Genomic DNA, 18938 nt, shown 5'->3' on the forward strand with positions numbered 1-18938 from the left:
TTGGCCCTGCTCAGCACAGCCTCTACAGCTACGCTGCTGCTGGGGCTACAACACACCAGCTATTTACTCAACAACTACTCTAGCCAGTTAGCCGAACTGCAAGCCGCTGTACTGCTATTTTGGCATGCAACCGAATAGCTGGGCTGCACAGGTAGCACAGTTGCAGCAGCAGCCACTCAAATGAGCTGCAGCGAGCATGCTCGCATACTTAGAGGGTGTTTGGTTCTAGGGACTAAAGTTTTTCGTATCACATCGAATGTTTAGATACTAATTAAGATTTAATTATTAAATATAGGTTAATTATAAAACCAATTGCATACTAATTAGGAGTATTAAATATAGGTTAATTATAAAACCAATTGCATAAATGAAGGTTAATTCGTGAGACGAATCTATTAAGTCTAATTAGTTCATGATTTGATCATGTGATGCTACAGTAAATATGTGCTAATTATGGATTAATTAAACTTAATAGATTCGTCTCGCGAATTAGTCTTCATTTATACAACTGATTTTATAATTAGTCTATATTTAATATTTCTAATTAGTATATAAACATACAGGGACTAAAATATCTGTAACGGAACACCCCCCTTGATCTACTGTAACAGAGAGAAGTTTGAACACGGTCGGTACAACGTGCGACAAAACTAGCGCGCCGGTAAGGAAATTTCTCGTGTCGCCAGCGCAGCGCGCAACGAACGAGCAGGGAAACCGGCCTAGCGGCCTCTTCCAAGTTCCAAGTCGGCCCCACCTAAGTTTAGTGTATGGCATGCCATTGTTTATTTATTTAGCTATTTTATTTACACCTAGGCTGAAGCCCTTTGCCGTGACACCACCTTGCCAAAGAAAAAGAAGCGTAATCACACGACGCACACACGGTACCATGCCTAGAGCTGAGTGCAACGTCTACATCACCTTCCCATAGAAAAAGAAGCATAGTCACACGAAAAAAAAGATAGCTGGACTCTGCATCAGTTTATCGATACTCTTTCCTATTATTAAATAGATCATCAAATAATCTAAGAGTAATTAGCAACCATGCACAAACTTTCGCCATCATCATATTTAAAAAAAGAGATGTGCTTAGCAACACCGTTCATGGCATTGCGATTTGAGCATGTACAGGAGGGGCGGAATGGATGACCATGAACACTGAACCACAGCGACTCGATCCAAACATTATTGCTTGCATCGGATTCAGAAAGCACCAAGTTATTTGGATTCACATTCCATCTGCTGATGCAGTGTTGTACACTGCCTGAATCATCTGGCCGACCTGAACACAAGGCCTCCAGCCGCGAACCGTCTTGAGCAAGAATGCATCGATCAGCCTCGCCACAACAGGCATGCTCCAAGAAGGCAGTTCAAGCTCTTCAACCATCTCAGTAGCCACCGAAAGACTTGTGTCCTTCTCCAGATCAAATGCGAACTCAATGTTCTTACACTTACCTGTAAGTAAAAAATGAAATTGAATATGCAGAGACAATACTTATAGCCCAAAAATGAAATTTTGATGCTTTGTAACAATTACCATTAGGGACAGGAATTCTTAGTAACAAATTGACAGGGTCCTTGACGCTCATATCTCCTTCCAGCACAAATCCACCCCTCCGAAGCACCAGGCTGAAAGACTCCTTCCCATCACAGACAGTTCCGTTGGGTAACAAAGAGACGAAAATTGGTGTGACATCAAGATCTAGATCCAAATTTTGTGGGAATGCTATCGGTTCTTGTGCTGGATTAGAGGTTTTATCATTGATGATGTCATCTTTTAGGAGAAAAGGACTCTTTAAGAGCTCACTTGCCGGCAATCTGTCTGCAGCTGAAGCCAGACAGCTCTCTATGAAACTTCTTACTTCCACATCTTTGATCTTGGAGAGAGCAACTGGTTTTATACCCTGCAATTGTACAATTGTAGCAGCATTCATATACAACAAAAGGGCTATTTGGTATTTTATAAGAAAATCTTGAAGCAGGTAGGTTAGGCAGTTTCTAGGTGACAGGTTACTTACTTCAGAAATCTTCTTGTATATTTGAACAAAGCCCTGACATTCACCGTAAGGGCACTCACCGGTCACCATTTCAAGCATACACATCCCAAAAGAGTATATATCCACCAATTCGTTGTAGTTTTCACCAAAGAGTTCTGGTGCCATGAATTCTAAGGTGCCTGTGTTTTAGGTAAACGTATAAACATCAGGTTTTGCATGAGAAAGATGTGGCAGTGTGGCCTGTAGATGAACTGTACCTTGTATACTCTGTGTCTTCCTCTGTTGCATGACCATTGCCAAACCGAAATCCCCAATCTTCACTTTTCCATGGTTCCCATTGATGAAAATGTTGTCGCACTTCAAGTCCCTGTGTATGATTGGTGGCTTCTGATCATGCAGATAGGCTAGGCCTGTCAGTATTTGTTTTGCCCATCGCCTCATTGCTTTCATATCAACTTTCTTGTGCTTTGTACGGTACCTAAACACAACATAACATCGATCTTATAAAGGGGATGGGGGAAGCTAGCTACTTCTGTACAGCTGTTCCCCTTATGAATGGAAGGCCGAAAGAACCAGCTTTGTATCAAATGGCACATTTCATTCAGGATTATGAATACTGAAACTATCATGAACTTGCTCAAATCTTATATTGGAAAGGAAAAAAATTGTTTGTACGTTGGTAATTAACTGAAACATTCAGCATGTAACGAAAAATAAGCTATGCATAGACGTACTGGCTCAAGTTACCAGAGGTGAAGAGCTCAGTGATTTGAAAGAAAAAAAATGCTTGTACATTGGTAATTAGCTGAACATTCAGCATGTAGCGAAAGATAAGCTATGTACAGACGTACTGTCTCAAGTTGCCGGAGGTGAAGAGCTCAGTGATGATGTTGACTGTCCTCTTCTTGCTGTCGACCCACGAGGCGTAGAGCTTGAGGATGTGCTTGTGCTGGAGCGACCGCAGCAGCTGGATCTCCGTCTTGAGGCGCTGCAGCTCCTTCGGGGATCCCATGATCCGGCCGGTTATCTCCACTTTGGCCCACGCCACCTCGATGCCATCAACTGCGTCGAAGCCTTTGTAGCTGCCACCAAATCGATCACGTGATGCAACAAGCCAACAACACAAAACAACTATTCTCCTTTCCCTTCTGAACTAACAAAGCAATGTTTCTTTTTTTCATGAAACTAATGAAGCAAGTATTCGAAGCCTGAATTCTGTGATTGCTCGAGTTTAAGAATGTTCAGTTTGAGTTCAGCAAATTAGTTATTGTGTCATTTGCTACTACTGAATTACTGATGAACAGCTGATAAGGTAGAGACTAGAGAGATACACTGTCTTGAAGGCCCCTGATCCCACGATCTCCTTGTACTGCACAATGCACGCACGAAACCACATCGATCAGGAACAGAAACAATTTTTCAGAGGAACTCGCAATGCAACATACATTCAGGAACAGGGAGGGGAGCTCTCCGCTCGCGGATCAAGAGCCCAACGCAACTTGACGAGACGAAAAAACACCAGTAGCAAACGCGAGGGGCGGCACGGACGGCGGAACACGTACCCGGAGGTAGCGGCCGGTGGGGTCGACCTCGTCGACGTCGGGGTCGTCCTCCTCGTCGGGCGGCTCCGCCTGCCCGCCGCCCGCCGCCTCCGGATCGGGAGCCATCGCGCCGGCGCGCTCCTTCTCTCCTCCTCCTCCTCCGCCGCCTCCTCTCCACCCGCGAGATCGGAATCTGAGCCGGCAATGGATAGCTGAATCGAGCAGCGCGAGACGGCGGCGCGCGAGCGACGAGTCTGAACTCTGAAACGCTTTCCAAGTTCCGCGGGGGCCGTGCCGCGGGTGTTTAGGAGAGGAGTCACGTGTGGCTGCAGGTGGGCCTGGATGCCTGATGGCAATTAGTTACGGACGCGGCAGGCGTCCACGTCGGATGGCGAACCCGATTTCCGGATAACGATTTCACGAAAAAGATATTCAGACTTATGGAATACGTATCAATCTACAGATAAGCATTTCACAAAATATTCAGATTTTATGTAGTACGTATCAATATTCAATTCATGATTTCCTCGAAATACGCTTATAAGGATCTGGGATTCCTTTCATATTCAGATACGGATTTTACAAAAACCGGGGTGGATAAGAGCAAACGATTCAGGAGCAGTGATTATCGGATTTCCCATGTTTTTAGTTCATCGTTTTTTTTTTTGAGAAAGGAACCGGATTTCATTAAATTAGAACCCCTTTTACAACTGAGATCTCAACATAAAATTAAATTACATTGAAGCACGCCACTAGATTCCTATCCTTCATCTTCCTTGCAACCGGCGATGTCCACTGCAGGAAACTCCGGGGCTGTATGGATACCCTGGTACATCGAACGTTCGGATCCTAATTAATTAGGAGGATTAAATATGAGCTAATTATAAAACTAATTGCAGAACTCCTATGCTAATTCGTGAGATGAATCTATTAAGCCTAATTAATTTATCATTAGCAAATGGTCACTGTCGCACTACATTGTCAAATCATGGACTAATTAGGCTTAATAGATTCGTCTCACGAATTAGCCTCCATCTGTGTAATTAGTTTTGTAATTAGACTATATTTAATACTTCTAATTAGTATCTAAACATCCGATATGACAGGGCTACCCCTGGAGCCGTTACCCCCTCCATCCCCGTGGAACTGCACCAGATCCGGACTCGAGAACCGAAGTCCCCACCAATAGAAGACTCCACAATCGAGGAGGCCATATTTTAAGTTGGACCGAAGATAAGATCCGTCACCGCCATTAGCCATCACCAGCGGCGGTCGGAAGGGCAGATCCGCCACCGCCAGTAGTATCACCGGAAAGATGATTCCACCAAAGGGGGGAATAGATCCGATCCCTCCTCAAAGAGGACTAGTCCAACGTACTTCGATCCCTCTATGAAGAACACGCCGTCTTCGGAGAAAACGACACATCCCCTTGAGGAAATCCAGTACGAAATAGAAAGCGAGATCGAAAACATCGAAAAGATGATCCAAGACCTAGCCCAATTATTATGGAGGAAAGGAAAATTATTGGGAAAAAAAACTAACAAAGTAGTAGATCTACTAGAGGACGGACCCCTCTTCCTTGCCACCGGCTAGGAGGCCGGAGGCGAGGAGAAACGGAGGGCCGGAGGCGGCGGCGGCGGCTGTTGCGGCGGGGGTACTCGGCGCAAGACTAGTTCATCGGAATTTGGTCAAATACAGAACTACTAGAAACAGCGAGTCGGCCATACGCTATTTGCTGAACAAATAGTAGAGAGGCCGTTGGACGTCGGTCCCCAGCCCGCTTGTGACTTGCAGTTGATCGACACGACTACACTGGTACACGACCACATGTGCTTTGAATTAGCGTGCTGCCATTTTGTAAATTCAAACCCTTGCAATTATCTCTGCTCAGTTCTTCCTCGCGCAGTCTTCCCCTAGCCAATTTAGCTTTTCTTTCTCTGGTCTCTTGAAATGTCTATTAAATTTACTGGATTGTTAAAATATAACCAGCAGAAATTGAATATTGCAGAGAAGAACGAAAACTAAAGGAAGCAAGGCGTACCACTCCATTTGGTCACACTAGTGCTAGCTAGGCTGACTTCTTCGAAGAATGTGTGGTCGAATTTTTGAAATTTTACACTAAACTCTTTAAATATTTGTTTTGGAAATAAGGAAATATTGGATTTATCTAGTTTTCTTAATAATGGAAGAAAATTCCAACTTCAACCTTCTCGAAAGAGAAGGAATCAGTCTAAGCTTTATTACAGATTGTAGCCGAATGCCACCCACGCCAAATAATTGAATTTAACAAGATGCCCAACTTAAGCACCAATTTGCAAAATAAAATGTCATCCATGGAACTAAAGAAATGAAGTGAGTCATTTCCAATGTACGTCACGTCTGTATCAAGTATTGTTGGGCTTATGCCGCTACAACTAAGCTCACAACCGAAGCCTATAAATTGTCCTGAATAAAACATGCAAAAAAGTGTTGCTTTTGTAAAAACCAACATCATTTTTCACGAGCCATAAGCCCAAGCACAAATTGACCGCACCTGTCAACAAACTAATGTCCGGTTTTTATCCCTCATGATTTACCCGGCCCGTTGGTTCAACATATTATTCATCAATGATGGTGGATCAATATCAAATGCTATATAAAAGAGCACGCCATAGAACTTAGCATAACGGATTTCAAAGAAGAGACAGCTAATTGTTTCCTCGTTACTACAAAAGCTCGAATATTTGGATAATTACATTCAAGAATTTCCTCCTTACTATAAGAGGTAGAGTGTCCTTTGTGAGGATAACCCCTCTTTTTAAATACTATATGAATTTTTTATTTTTTTACTGGTAATTTTGTTTCAAATTTCTTGAGTAACTCTTCCTCTGCTGTTGACATAGATGCCTATACATCGAGTGGATTTGTCTAGTAGAAAATAGTGGACGATACAAAAATACACATACACTGGAAACATGGTGTTATAGGGACGCAAGTAATAAATATTTTGGGTTATCGGGTCGATCCAAGAAGTTGATAAAATGAACTAGAATGACATTCTGCGTAAATAATTTGAGAGGAGATATAAACTAGAGTGGCATACTATCGGGCTAGCCAAAATAAAAACATTTTTGGGTAACCCGGCCACTTGCATGCATGTCACAGCGCCAACTTAAATCAGGCTATTGTTAATTATTTGTTTTATTTTTCTTGTAACAAATCATGCCGTGCAGCGTGCATTGGTGGATCATACCTTCTCATGGCCTAATTATGTATGCGGCACTTTCCAGCTCCATCTCAAACTTGGTGTTGGCGAGGCCCCCAGAAGTACAAAGACATTCGATCAGCAGTAGTAGCAGGAGGCTACCTCCACCTCAAGCTCAGAGGCCAAGTTTGTGTCGAAGAGCGAAGCTGTGTGTCCCTCCCTGACACTTGCCACTCTGGGTGGTTATTGTGTGCCTGTCTTTACTTCTGTGTGTTGGTTGTTCTTGTCGAAAAATAGTCGGTAACTTGGTATGCGCATCCTTCCTCTTAATTATATCTCTGATATTCCTTGTTTGTACTAGATGCTTGCATGAGTAGTACGACCAAACTTTGCTTGTGTCTTATCTCCTTTTTATTTCCTTATAAAACCTGCTTCGTTTCTTCACTGATTAAGTTACAAAAACTAGAGCCAACCTAATAATGAGGAGGAATAATCAGGACATCAGGTGGTTTTTCATTAAGGAAAAAAGTAAACATCCAAATTCAAATTGAAGAGTACTCAAATTGAGTGGTCCATCACGCCTCCTACCCCAACCAGTTAAGCTACGCTACCTTCTTTCTTTTTTTAATTAAATTTAACATCACAAACATTGAAGGCATTTGATTTATTACGACTTTCTCCTCCTTTTAGCACTAATGTACACGTCGTCGATCGATCGATGATCATTATACTGCAGACCGGAATGTCTACCGTACGACCAAGTCACCAACCGAAGCAAACCTGCAGCGAAGAGATTAGCAACGAGGAGAGCACTACTACAGCGGAATCAAGTGGCCCAACCGAAGCAAACAATGTCCGGAGAGACGACTCAATTGTACACCATCGGAGACGTAGTGTCGTTCGCAGGATTCATATCGGCACTACGTCGCATCCTCGCCGACCACCCAGACCGCGGGGATTTCTTGGAAAGTCACCATGACTCGAATCTCTCCTCCACCCCGAGAACACCCATTGCTCACCAAGTGGAATGGTATCCAACTTACGAGGTATCTTTTAAGGATCGGAACTGACGACCAGATAAGGGGAATGGGAGCCTTTCAAATTCTTCTTGAGAACAAGGCTTGTATCATGATTGCCACCCCGAAACATACCTCGTGTCAAGTCACCAAGATGACTAAATCAACAAGCTCACCCTTGGAACGATTTGACATGCTCAAAACATAGCAAAAGCAAAGCACAAAGTGACTTCAAGGAGCTTGCACAAACGAGATAAAGCAAAGACACTACTAACCACTTACTTAACTAGGCATGGAAAGATTAACTAAAGGTTACTTGACTAAGAATATAAGGATTAGCAATACAAAGTACTATTTAAGTAGCTAAACAGGATGACAATGATTAACTAAGCAAAGTGCAAGAATTAACCGAGAACTAATTGATTAAGCTCACTGTGCTTGGCTGAGCTGACCTGCTCCTTGCGTGGGCTGACTCCCTCACGGCCTGGTGGCCTGCTCGGCCTGCTGAGCAGCTGAGCCGCCTGCTCCGCACGGCCAGCTGGCCTGCGCCTGGCCCGTCTGGTGCTGCTGGCCTGAGCCTGTGGCCGGCCTGCTGCTGCAGCTGCCCCGCCTGGGCCGCCTGCCGGCCTGGCCTGCTGGCCCGCAGTTGCCGCTGGGCTGCCGCTGCCCCGCCTGAGCCACGTGCCAAGCCTGGCGCCGGCAGGCGCAGGTCGCGTGCGACGCACGGAGCGTCGTGCGCAGCTCCCTGCCGACGCCTGCTGCTGCTCCGCATCCACATCCACAAAGAAGCAAAAGAACACGGCCCCGTTTTCTTCCACTGACTTATTTTTAGCATCCGTCACATCAAATATTTAGATACTAATTAGGAGTATTAAACGTAGACTATTTATAAAATCCATTACATAAGACGAATCTAAACGGCGAGACGAATCTATTAAGCCTAATTAGTCCATGATTTGACAATGTGTTGCTACAGTAAACATTTGCTAATGATGGATTAATTAGGCGTAATTAGGCTTAATAGATTCGCCGTTTAGATTCGTCTTATGTAATGGGTTTTGCAAATAGTCTACGTTTAATACTCCTAATTAGTATCTAAACATTCGATGTGACACGTGCTAAAAATAAGTCAGTGGAAGAAAACGCCCCCAAAGTACACTAGCAACTTCAAACAAAAAACCCTCCTTCGAATCTCCACGGAATCGAACGAAACTTGAGCCATAAATGCACTACCCCAAGGGTTAACGGATTGAGCATGAAGATCTCAAAAAGCTCAAGTATTCATCACGAATTTTGAAGAACACCGAAACCTTACGAAGTACTCGAGTTTTTTTTGGAAAACTTCAAATTCAAGCCGAATCCATGAGAGATTTGAGGGGATCACATCATAGATGCTCACAAGGATCCTACCAACAATTTCCCCTAACAAACCTCGCGGGATTTGAGCTCAAACTCGAAGAACGAAAATACTCCGAAAATCCCGAAAAAGAAAAATGGCAGAAACAACAAGATTTAGCCAAATCCATTAGCCACGGATTTGAGACACAAATTCGACTAAATCACGAAGATAACATCTTTACAAGATGAGGATTAGCCTCCACCCTTAATCCTCCCCTAGAATGGAGAAATCAAGAGAAAAGAAGCTCTCACCCTCTCCTCTCTCTCCTCTCTCTAAGAACTTGGCTAGCCTCTGAGCAAATGAAATGAGGGTTCCAAGCACACCCCCAAACCAGCCAACTCTAGTATATATGGTCCCTGGCTGATGACAAAATTACCCCTACAGCTACAACTAATATAACTACCCATAAAGGGGCATTTTGGTCCAGATTTTTGTAGACGCATCGAACGGGCACACCACCTTCACAACTTTGCTTCGCCTCGACGCAAGCTTCGCGATGATACCACGTGCCCTCCTTCTCGAAGCTCCGGCCGCACCGGGTTCACCTCCGGTTTTGAGGTCCAAATTGGGAATATATGCTCGGACGGTGGTTTTGAGACCCAAACCATCCAAACCATCCATCTCCGCTTGACCACCATGCGACCTCCTTGATGTCGATGCGTATCTGGCCTCCATCAAGCCTTTGACGCCCATCCCGCCTGACTCGACCGACGTCGTTTCCATCCCGTCATGTTCTCATGCTCTTCCGTGCACCATGTAGATCGCTCATGATTCCGCCCGGACTTCTTAGGTCCCTCGGTCCAAGTCTACTTGCGTTCACCCTTTACCATCCATGGTCCATCGGCATGAACCTTTCACTTGACTTTCACCGCACACTGTTGGCTGCCACATCGCATCCTACACCTGCACATCACAAGCCAAGAGCAACATCAATCTAACACAACATTGTTAATCACTCATCATCCAAGGGTGACCACTATTGGTCCTCAGTCTTCACATCAACCTTCAAAGGGTCCGGCGATGAGGCAGAGGAAACATCATCGTCAGCGACGGTGACCCTGTTTCTCCGATATGACAATGTGTGCTGCTTGGGCTTCATGAACCAGAGAGGAGATTGCTACGAACTTAGCAACCCATTAGCTAGGGTTTATGCTCCCATCATCACAGTATGGGGCATTACCTCTAGACTGGGGCATCAAGTACGAAAGTATACTGAATGTAAGAGGCAAGGACGAAATCGAGAATGTACTGAACTGGTGAGGCTGAGAAAGGCCTTCGCGGAGGACGCCGCGCGCGTGCTGTCACGCTTCCCGAAATACATGGGCGATGATGTGGACGCCAGGGTGGCACTGGCAGGCCTGATCGTCATGGTGTGCGAGTCCGCGAGGATGCCATTGCAGGTGGCTAGAACACCGGGAGACCGGGACGGGATTCACCAAGTAGCTGATGGAAGGATCGCTGCTACTGCAAATGGATCTTAGATTCGTAGGTCAGGGCGTGGAGGAGAACACCGGAATCAAGAGCCCGATAGACGCGCTAGACGTCATCCATCTCGTGCATAACATTACGATCGAGGAGATCACAGACCTCCAATAATAATGAGAGCTATATTCTGGTGTTGGAACCCCCAAATCAGTTTATTGGTTGATCGTTATCATGCATGGCCTCTCGAGTACTAATCGCTGTGCTAAAAGACCACACGCTCCTACAGATTTATCGAATCAGTTTGCCGTTTTATTTGTCCTTCTGTTTAAAGATAAGGGAAGTGCTAGCGCCCAGACGTCCGATAATTTTTTTTATTGGACGCTCCGTCGCAACATTAAAAAATAACTATCAAAACATCAAAACTCAACACTTGCAACAACAAGGATTGCAACACATTTACATGCATGAAACATCACAAATCGCTTCGTGCAACATTCAAAACAGACACATTGCAATAAAAAAAGCATCTCTTACAGCATTGCAACAACGTAAAGAAGAAGAGACCGAAACAAAGAAAACAACTATATGCAACATCATGAACAAGTTGGTGCAACACCCGATTGTTGGCAAGTCAGATTGTTGCAAAACAGATGAAACATCAAAAGCCACCGTTGCAACATCCAAAACTAACTATTGCAACACCATGAGGTACCTATTGCAACACTCAGATCCACGACAACCAGCCTGCCCATTGTTGGCCGAAGGAGAGGAGATGCCGCCGGATCTGAGGAGGCTGCCGCCGGTCGGGGTAGGGGAGGGTCAGAGGCTTGCTTGGATCTCATCGGGGTTGGGGAGAGGGCCACTGGATCCGAGGGCGTTGGGCGCTCCCGGTGGGTTGAGGACGCCAGAGTGGGGGGGAGGGGGGGAGGGGCGCCGCCTGGGTGGGGGACGAGGCCGTCGGGGTGGAAGAGCGCGATGCCGTCAAGGTGGGGAGGAGGACGCCGGCGTGGGGCGCGGGTGGGGGACGAGGCCGCCGGGTGGGGGAGCGCGACACCGTCGAGGTGGGCAAGGAGGACACCGGCGTGGGGCGGGTGGGAGACAAGGCCGCCGGAGTGGAGGAGGAGGACACCGGGGTGGAAGGTTGAAGAAAAAAAGGGATGGGGAAGAAAAAGAACCGTAGGAATGGATAGGAAGCGGAGGGGAGCGGAACGACGTCCGACGCGTCCGGACGCTCGGACGGTAGCGTTTCCGTAAAGATAAATCATGTGGTCGAGTGTGGTAATAAATCATGGTCAAGCACAAAGTCTGCAAGACCGTTTTGTTTTATATATCACTTCTTACAATGTAATAACATTGGTATAGAAACGACCTTCCACCCTTAACAAAAATCTTGACCGTTTTTGGACATGGGACTCAAGAGACTTTAGTCCCGGGTCTAAATTTGTGGTCAGTCTCGTTTCGAAAAAAAATTATGGTCAGTGGAGACCTCTTTAGTGCCAATTGGTATTACAAATCCGGTCTGAGCTTTAGTCCCGGTTGGTAACAACTAAAGGGTCCTCTATGAGTCAATACAAAAGGATAGCATCCCCTACTTAATTAGATGTGTTGTGTATATGAGATGGTAAGTAAACTACACACGAGGCAAGAGGTTGCGGGTTGGCACATCCGGATCTTTCACCCGGGACTAAAGATGATGGCCTAAAGTCCGGAATAATCAGTCCCGGTTGGGGACCAAAGCCTTCTTTTCGAGCATACTTGCATATTTGCACGTCATGTGAATTTGATCAAATCCTACATTTATTTGACTGTTTGTGAATCTGAATTAATAACAAAGCAAAGATTGAAAAATAGGAATGAAAGCCCACCACCACGAATTTTCTTTGCATCCTGAATATTTAACCTATCAGAATGAGAAAAGAAAAGCAATTGGATTCATAAAAGGTAGTTCTCTGTATCTGACCCAGTAGGCTCACAAGTTTCACTCTAAAATACAGCAAAGAAAGATCATTATTTTCAGGGCCAAATGACAGGTGTAATTCAATAAAAATCAGCGATATAACTTCTGATAAGTAGCAATATTGCTGAACAGAAATAAATATGATTCAAAGTGACAGCTAGAAGCGGTCACTATGAGAGAACTACAGAAGCAAACCAAAAAGATAATGACCTGGAATGATGGAAGTGACAAGGATGGAAGCACCATGCATAAAAATAACCAAAGCACACTTGCAATCTCGCATAGAACCAATAATCGGCCAATTTGATTAATCAAGCCAACCAAAACCCCTTGTCTTGATCCCCTAAACTATCAAATCAGAGCTGTACTAGATTTGGGAGGTACACCCGAATTGAAAGATCAAGTTCTTCTCGCATAGCACAAAGGACTGTCCGCCCCAGTGGACCGCCAAGCATTTGGATGTTGATCTCCGCTTGACCAATAGAATTCATAGTAAAAGTTGTGAAGTCAACCAGGACAAAGTTGAAGTGAATGTCACCTGCTACCCAGAGGTAAACATTAAAAGGACTGGCGAGAACGCTAGTACTCCATCTGTTTCAAATTGTAGATTATTTTTAACTTTTCTAGTTTCATCGATGCTTGTATGCATATAGACATACACTATATTTAGGTGTAAAAAAAATTATGCATCTAGAAAAGTTAAAACAACCTACAATTTGAAACAGAGGGAGTGGTTGCTTGCGCCAACATTCAAGACATTCATATCACTTTCCTTCTTCCTAATTCTTTGCTACTAAATTCTCACGTTCGGCACTACAGCCTGCAGGTCGAAATACCCTATCAAGTAGTAGTGTACACCATCGGAGATGAAGCGTTGTCTTCCAGATTCATATCAGATCTGCGTCGCCTCCTCGTCGACCACCCGGACCTGAGGATATCTTGGACAGCATCCGTGACTCAAGACTCCCTTCCGCCCGAGAACACCCACTGCTCGCCAAGATGCTGCATAGTGAAAGGCAGCCTGCGAGGTGGCTTCACATCAAGCTGCAAGCGGGGGCCACCCCACCAGATCAGGCGTCCCTATATATCTTGCGGAAGATGTACAAGAGCTATAACTATAAAGCCCACGAAGGTCCATAGCAGCAGCCCACAAAAGCCCAACGATCTCGCAATCACCTAGTGCAGCAACCAGCGTGCATGGCCTGCAGTGCTTCAGGCAGAGCCAAGCAGGCCAGATACAGCAGCGCAGGCAACGTGCGGCCGTGCACCTCCCTGACGCTACGTGCTTTCTTTTCTTTGTACTATTTCTTCAAATCTGCGTAGCAATTTGTTAATTTTGCAAAAGATTTTATGATCCAATATATTTAAAATACTAAACTATATACTCAACATTTTAAATACTACGGTCAACATTTTTTTGAACCAAGTTCAACATTACTTTTTTGAACAAGAAGTTCAACATTTTAAGAAAACTAGTTCAGCATTTTATGTTTTTTTTTTGAAAATGTTCAGCATTTTATGTGAAAAATGTTGAATAGCACTCAAAAAGTTGAAGTAGCATTCAAAATGTTGAGTTAGTTCACCCAAAATGTTGACTTATCAACATTTTAAATAAACTAGTTCAACATAAAAAATGTGAAAATATTGAAATAGCATACTCAAAATATTGAGTTAGTTCATCCAAAATGTTGACTTATGAACATTTTTTTGAATCAAGTTCAACATTTTAAATAAACTAGTTCAACATAAAATTATGAAAATGTTGAAATAGCATACTCAAAATGTTGACTTTTTAAAATTAATAAAATATATTCATATTGGATCTCATTATGTTAGATTAATTCTCAGAAACATAGTGGTTTAAAAGGTTTCAAAAAAATAGTTCACGGTTTGAGAGAAGAACATGTTTTAAGTTTGAAATCGAAAAAGAATCTTCCACCCACAGGGCCAACCATCAAGCAACACGTGTGTACTAGCCTCCCGCAAAAGTTGCCATCTCTTTTCCAGCCTGTGCATGCGCGTTCTGTGTTATCCATTTCGGAGGAAAAAGCGGACGCATCTAACGGTTTTGAAGGGCTGCACGCATCCCAAAGATCGGAAGATGCATAAGAAAAATTCTTCCGGAAGATGTATAGGATTCCTGCACCAGATCCCTCTCCCAACAGCCTACGAGCTGCACCAGATTTTCGTGTAAGGATTTTCTAAAAATTTGAATATAAGGATTCCGTAAATGTTCAGATATAGATGCTAGGAGAACCGGAAGGATAAAATCGAGCAGAGGATCAGGAGGAGCGATTACCGGATTTCCTAAAGTTTTCATTCACCTAGGAGAACATGTTAATTCGGTCATCAAACAATATTCCAGTCTCCAAAGCAGCGACTACATATTTGCTGAAGAAACAGTGATCGTCGGTCTCCTTCCCGCTTGACTTTGCAGTGGTTTGCGTGCTGCCATTTTGCAATAAATCCATACTCTTTGGAATCTCTAATAAGTTTTTTCCTTGGTGCAATCTTCCCCAACCTTTTATAGCTTTTTATTTCTCTTTTCCCTTGAAATATTTATCAAAATTAGTGGCTTGTAAAATATAGCCAGCAGAATTGAATATTACTCCTTTTCGTCAATGTGGTCGAAGTTTTGGCCAATCTCTTATCATTCTTTTAGAGAAAAGAAAACACTGTTTGGTTAAGACCATAAGAAAAAAAAATCATGGATGCTGTCCAGTAGAAATAGCGGCAAAGGTAAATATTAGAGATATGTTGTGCTCTAAATACGAAGATTGAACAGCAGACTATGACAGTGATATGGAATCCTACGGGTTGAATATGCAGAGGGACCATATGAAAAAGTTAAAAGGGACTAAGATTTTTGTGAGATTGTGAATGTTTTATTGGAACCTAGCGTAGGACAACCACGCGAGAAAAGGGCACTTGTTACCGTTGTTGGATTGTTACCGTTGTTATTTTATTTATCGTTTTGGCGTGGCTTTCACGACGATTTATGAACCATCTGTTGAATAAATATGTTATCAGCCTCCTGGAACTGATATTTATATCGCATTTAGTCTCTGCTTATGTGGGGACGCTTCAGGTGTCCACCCTTCGAAATCACGTCCTTCCCACTTGCGTGATACCTCCATACCATCCCACCTATACCACGTACCTGCACGGAAAGGGAAGTTCTATTCATTTTGATCCTTATTATCTAATACTTTGATTCATTATTTGAGCATCTAAATAGTTGGACCAGAGAGGACTTTGATGGAGTTTCTGCAATTGGGCAAAAGCTGGACCAGAGAGGGGCAGGTGAAATAGCTGATTCAGTGAGAAAGCATCCTTAGCTCTGCTAACAGTGATGTTCTTATTCTTAGCAAATGAGAACAGTTCAGGATAAGCTTGGCAAGGGACACGACCATCCCAAAGATCTGTCCATAAGAAGCAGGTTTTACCATCTTGAATGATCGCAAGATCTTTGTAAGAATCTAATAGCTTCAGTACATCCTCCACCAAAAGGAACATATTTTTATGTGATCAGACAATTTTCCATTGGCATAATACTTCTTCCAAACTAAATGAATCCCTTGGAATGTCAGCTTAGTCGAAGAATTTATGGACGTTCTTCATCAGGAGGGCTTCATTTTGGGTTTTCAGGCTTAGAACTCCCAGGCGACCTTCTGATTTAGGCAGGCAGCAAACCATTAAGATAAAATGTTATTAATTGGTTTTCGGATTAAGAGGAGGCGTTAAAAACTATTTTAGCTTCCGCAATCATTCACCCTTTGTGATTGGCTAGTGTGAATTGATCCTCGAAGAAAGTGTTAAGTCTAAGAAAAAAATTATTGAGAAATGGCGCACTAATCAGGACATAAAAAATAGATTATAATGTTGAGGCATTATATACTACTCTACATTTTTTAATGCAAGCTTAATTTGCAGCGCGATGCCAACTATATGAAATCCTCTGGCAATGTTTGCCTCTCTAGATCTAGGGCTGGAAATAATCCTCTCGTTGTTCTCGATCAGTTCCCACATGCACGAAGTCCATCCATTGAAGAATGACATGCGTTGAGTGCAGGAGCACCGAGTCATCAAAAGGAGGAAAGTACCCATGCCAACCCACTCGCATCATTGCTCGTTGTTCTCTAGTTTGTTCTATCAAAAGTTTAGGTCAATTGGAGTCTGGATTTTGATCCACATCACCTTTAGTGAGGAAACTCTAGTCTGTCCAGAAAATAAAAAACGTGGATTAATTTGGTTTTGTAATTAGGAGCAAGTGATAAAAAATATTCTTAGCTTCCGGAATCATTCACCCCTATTGCCTATCTAAGTGTGATTCGATCATATACATACATATATCGAAGGAAATCATTAAGAAACAGTGGGTTAATCAGTTCATCCAAAAAAGATTATAACCTTGAGGCATTATGTGCTTTACATTTAACGTGCTCTTTACCCGGACTGGTGAGCTCTCGATCTGTTCCCACACGCATAAAGTACGTCGATCCATCCGACCCAGCACTCGGCCGGGTCAAGTCAAACTAAATGTGCTACACACATGCTTTGGAAAAGACATGCATCGAGTACAGGAATCTCTAGACATCAAAAAAACCAGGATTTCCAATTAGCAACGAGTCACATGCACGATAGCCTAGCTCCTAGCTTTGTCGAACACGATCATGGTGCATGAGTTGCATCGTTAAAGGCCAAATATATATAGGGCCTTTTGCACATCCACCTCTACCTTTGCTGTCCTTTGTTGCTATAAACATTGAGAAAGCCTGCATACCCGGTAACAACTACGTATTAATAATGGTTACTTCGTACATGCTCACGCTTGAACACCCACTACTGGGTCTGAAACCCATACCGGGTCGCTACCTCGCTTTCTATAAGATGACAATGGATGGCGGAGTCAGGCCCTGCCCTTTACGCGCTCTCGCACACCTTTGTCCTTGCTTTCTTGCTAAACATTGGAAAAGTTACGTCGTCATGCTCGAATGCTCGAATGCACGTACACCACATGCTCGAATTCACGTCGACAAGCGAATGGCACATCATTCCCAGCACATCACTAGGGGTTGGCCATAAACCGTTGGTAATGGTACGGTACACCACAAACGGTTAAGGACTACACAGCCAGGCCAACTTTTCATGGCAACCCTCCACAAGCGCTTGGTGGTTACCAACCAGTCATCATGGCTCAATACAAGTAATACTACTAGTTGGTGTGTACAGTTGATTGCGTATATTACAGCATCATCCCCCGATTATGGACTCCAAGCAACTGGTTGAAATTCTAATGCATCACCACCAGTTTTGGCTAATAATCGGTTAGATCCGTGCTCTCCTTTTCAAACTCTTATATTTCTCCTCAAGCCCCACGGATGAATGGAGACAGCTCCGTTCTTTGACTCCGTAGCTTAGAGGGGGAGGTGCTTTTCAAATTTTCAAAATTTGAAGACAATCCAAATACTACAAGATTGCACGAGCTGAACCACCTAGTACCGGTGTAACCATGGACCAATCCCGGTCAGATCAGTTGCCTTTATTTAGAGCTGATTGCCTTGGTTCTTTCTTGAGTTTGCTTCTGCATCAAATTGAAACATTCCTATATATCATTGTCCATATATATCATTCCTATGTATACTATCTACTCCCACCGTCTAGCAACCGGTACTAACATTAAAGGGGGTCACGGGGCGGCCCTGAGGCACTAGCCGTTAGGCCTGGTACTAACGAAGTGGACGAAAAGTCCTTCCTCCAGTAGTGATAACATAACATGTACACGGTTCCTCATGCATGTTCTGAGAAATGAATCAGCTAGCACATAGTTGTAAAACTCACATGCTACACAAAATCTACAGAAAAAAACTGCAACTCCATCTTTTCGGGTGCTCCTTTCACGAATTGTATAATGATTCGTAGCTTCATGACATTCATTTGGGACAAGACTGATCTGGATTAGGAGGAAATTAAAATTAGATTCCAAATTGCCAGAGAGAAGTATTGGAACAGAACTGTGTGGATAATTAAATTAAGAAGAGAACATTGAATTTGGTAATACCTTTCCGGAAGGTAGAAGAGATCAATTAACCAAATCTAATGCCATGTTATCAAAAGAAAAGTATTCTGAAAAGACAAACGAATGATGGTTAGTTTAGATTAGAATAAGATAATGCATATGAAATTTGAAGCCGATCTCACCTTTGATGAATCCACGGTACGTGTGAAACTGATGCGTGACGATCAGGATTCAGCTGGAGGGCACAGAGGATACACGCTGCTGCATCGCCACGGAGTGCGAGCCTGCTAGGGTCGCCAGATGCATGCCTAGATGCATCCTCTCTGCCGGTGGATTAGTGATAAGACATAAAATTATGCCGCCCATGTAGCACTTAGTACCAATTTGGTCAGGGAAACAATAT

The 18938-nt window shown here is 43.7% G+C and overlaps 1 protein-coding gene across 1 annotated transcript; it reads right to left on the bottom strand.

Moving 5' to 3' along the window:
• Positions 1-1042: 1042 nt before the first annotated feature.
• On the bottom strand, positions 1043-3812 carry LOC117866496 (probable serine/threonine-protein kinase WNK6). Its single transcript, XM_034750716.2, has 7 exons — positions 3557-3812; positions 3326-3363; positions 2846-3076; positions 2252-2472; positions 2016-2173; positions 1535-1901; positions 1043-1452 (listed from the first exon to the last, which is right to left on the bottom strand). Exons 1-7 carry the CDS (start codon positions 3659-3661, stop codon positions 1226-1228), a joined length of 1347 nt encoding a protein of 448 aa, XP_034606607.1. The 5' UTR covers positions 3662-3812; the 3' UTR covers positions 1043-1225.
• Positions 3813-18938: the final 15126 nt, after the last annotated feature.

The sequence above is a fragment of the Setaria viridis genome, chromosome 8 (assembly GCF_005286985.2).
Source record: "Setaria viridis chromosome 8, Setaria_viridis_v4.0, whole genome shotgun sequence".
NCBI classification, from domain to species: Eukaryota; Viridiplantae; Streptophyta; class Magnoliopsida; order Poales; family Poaceae; genus Setaria; species Setaria viridis.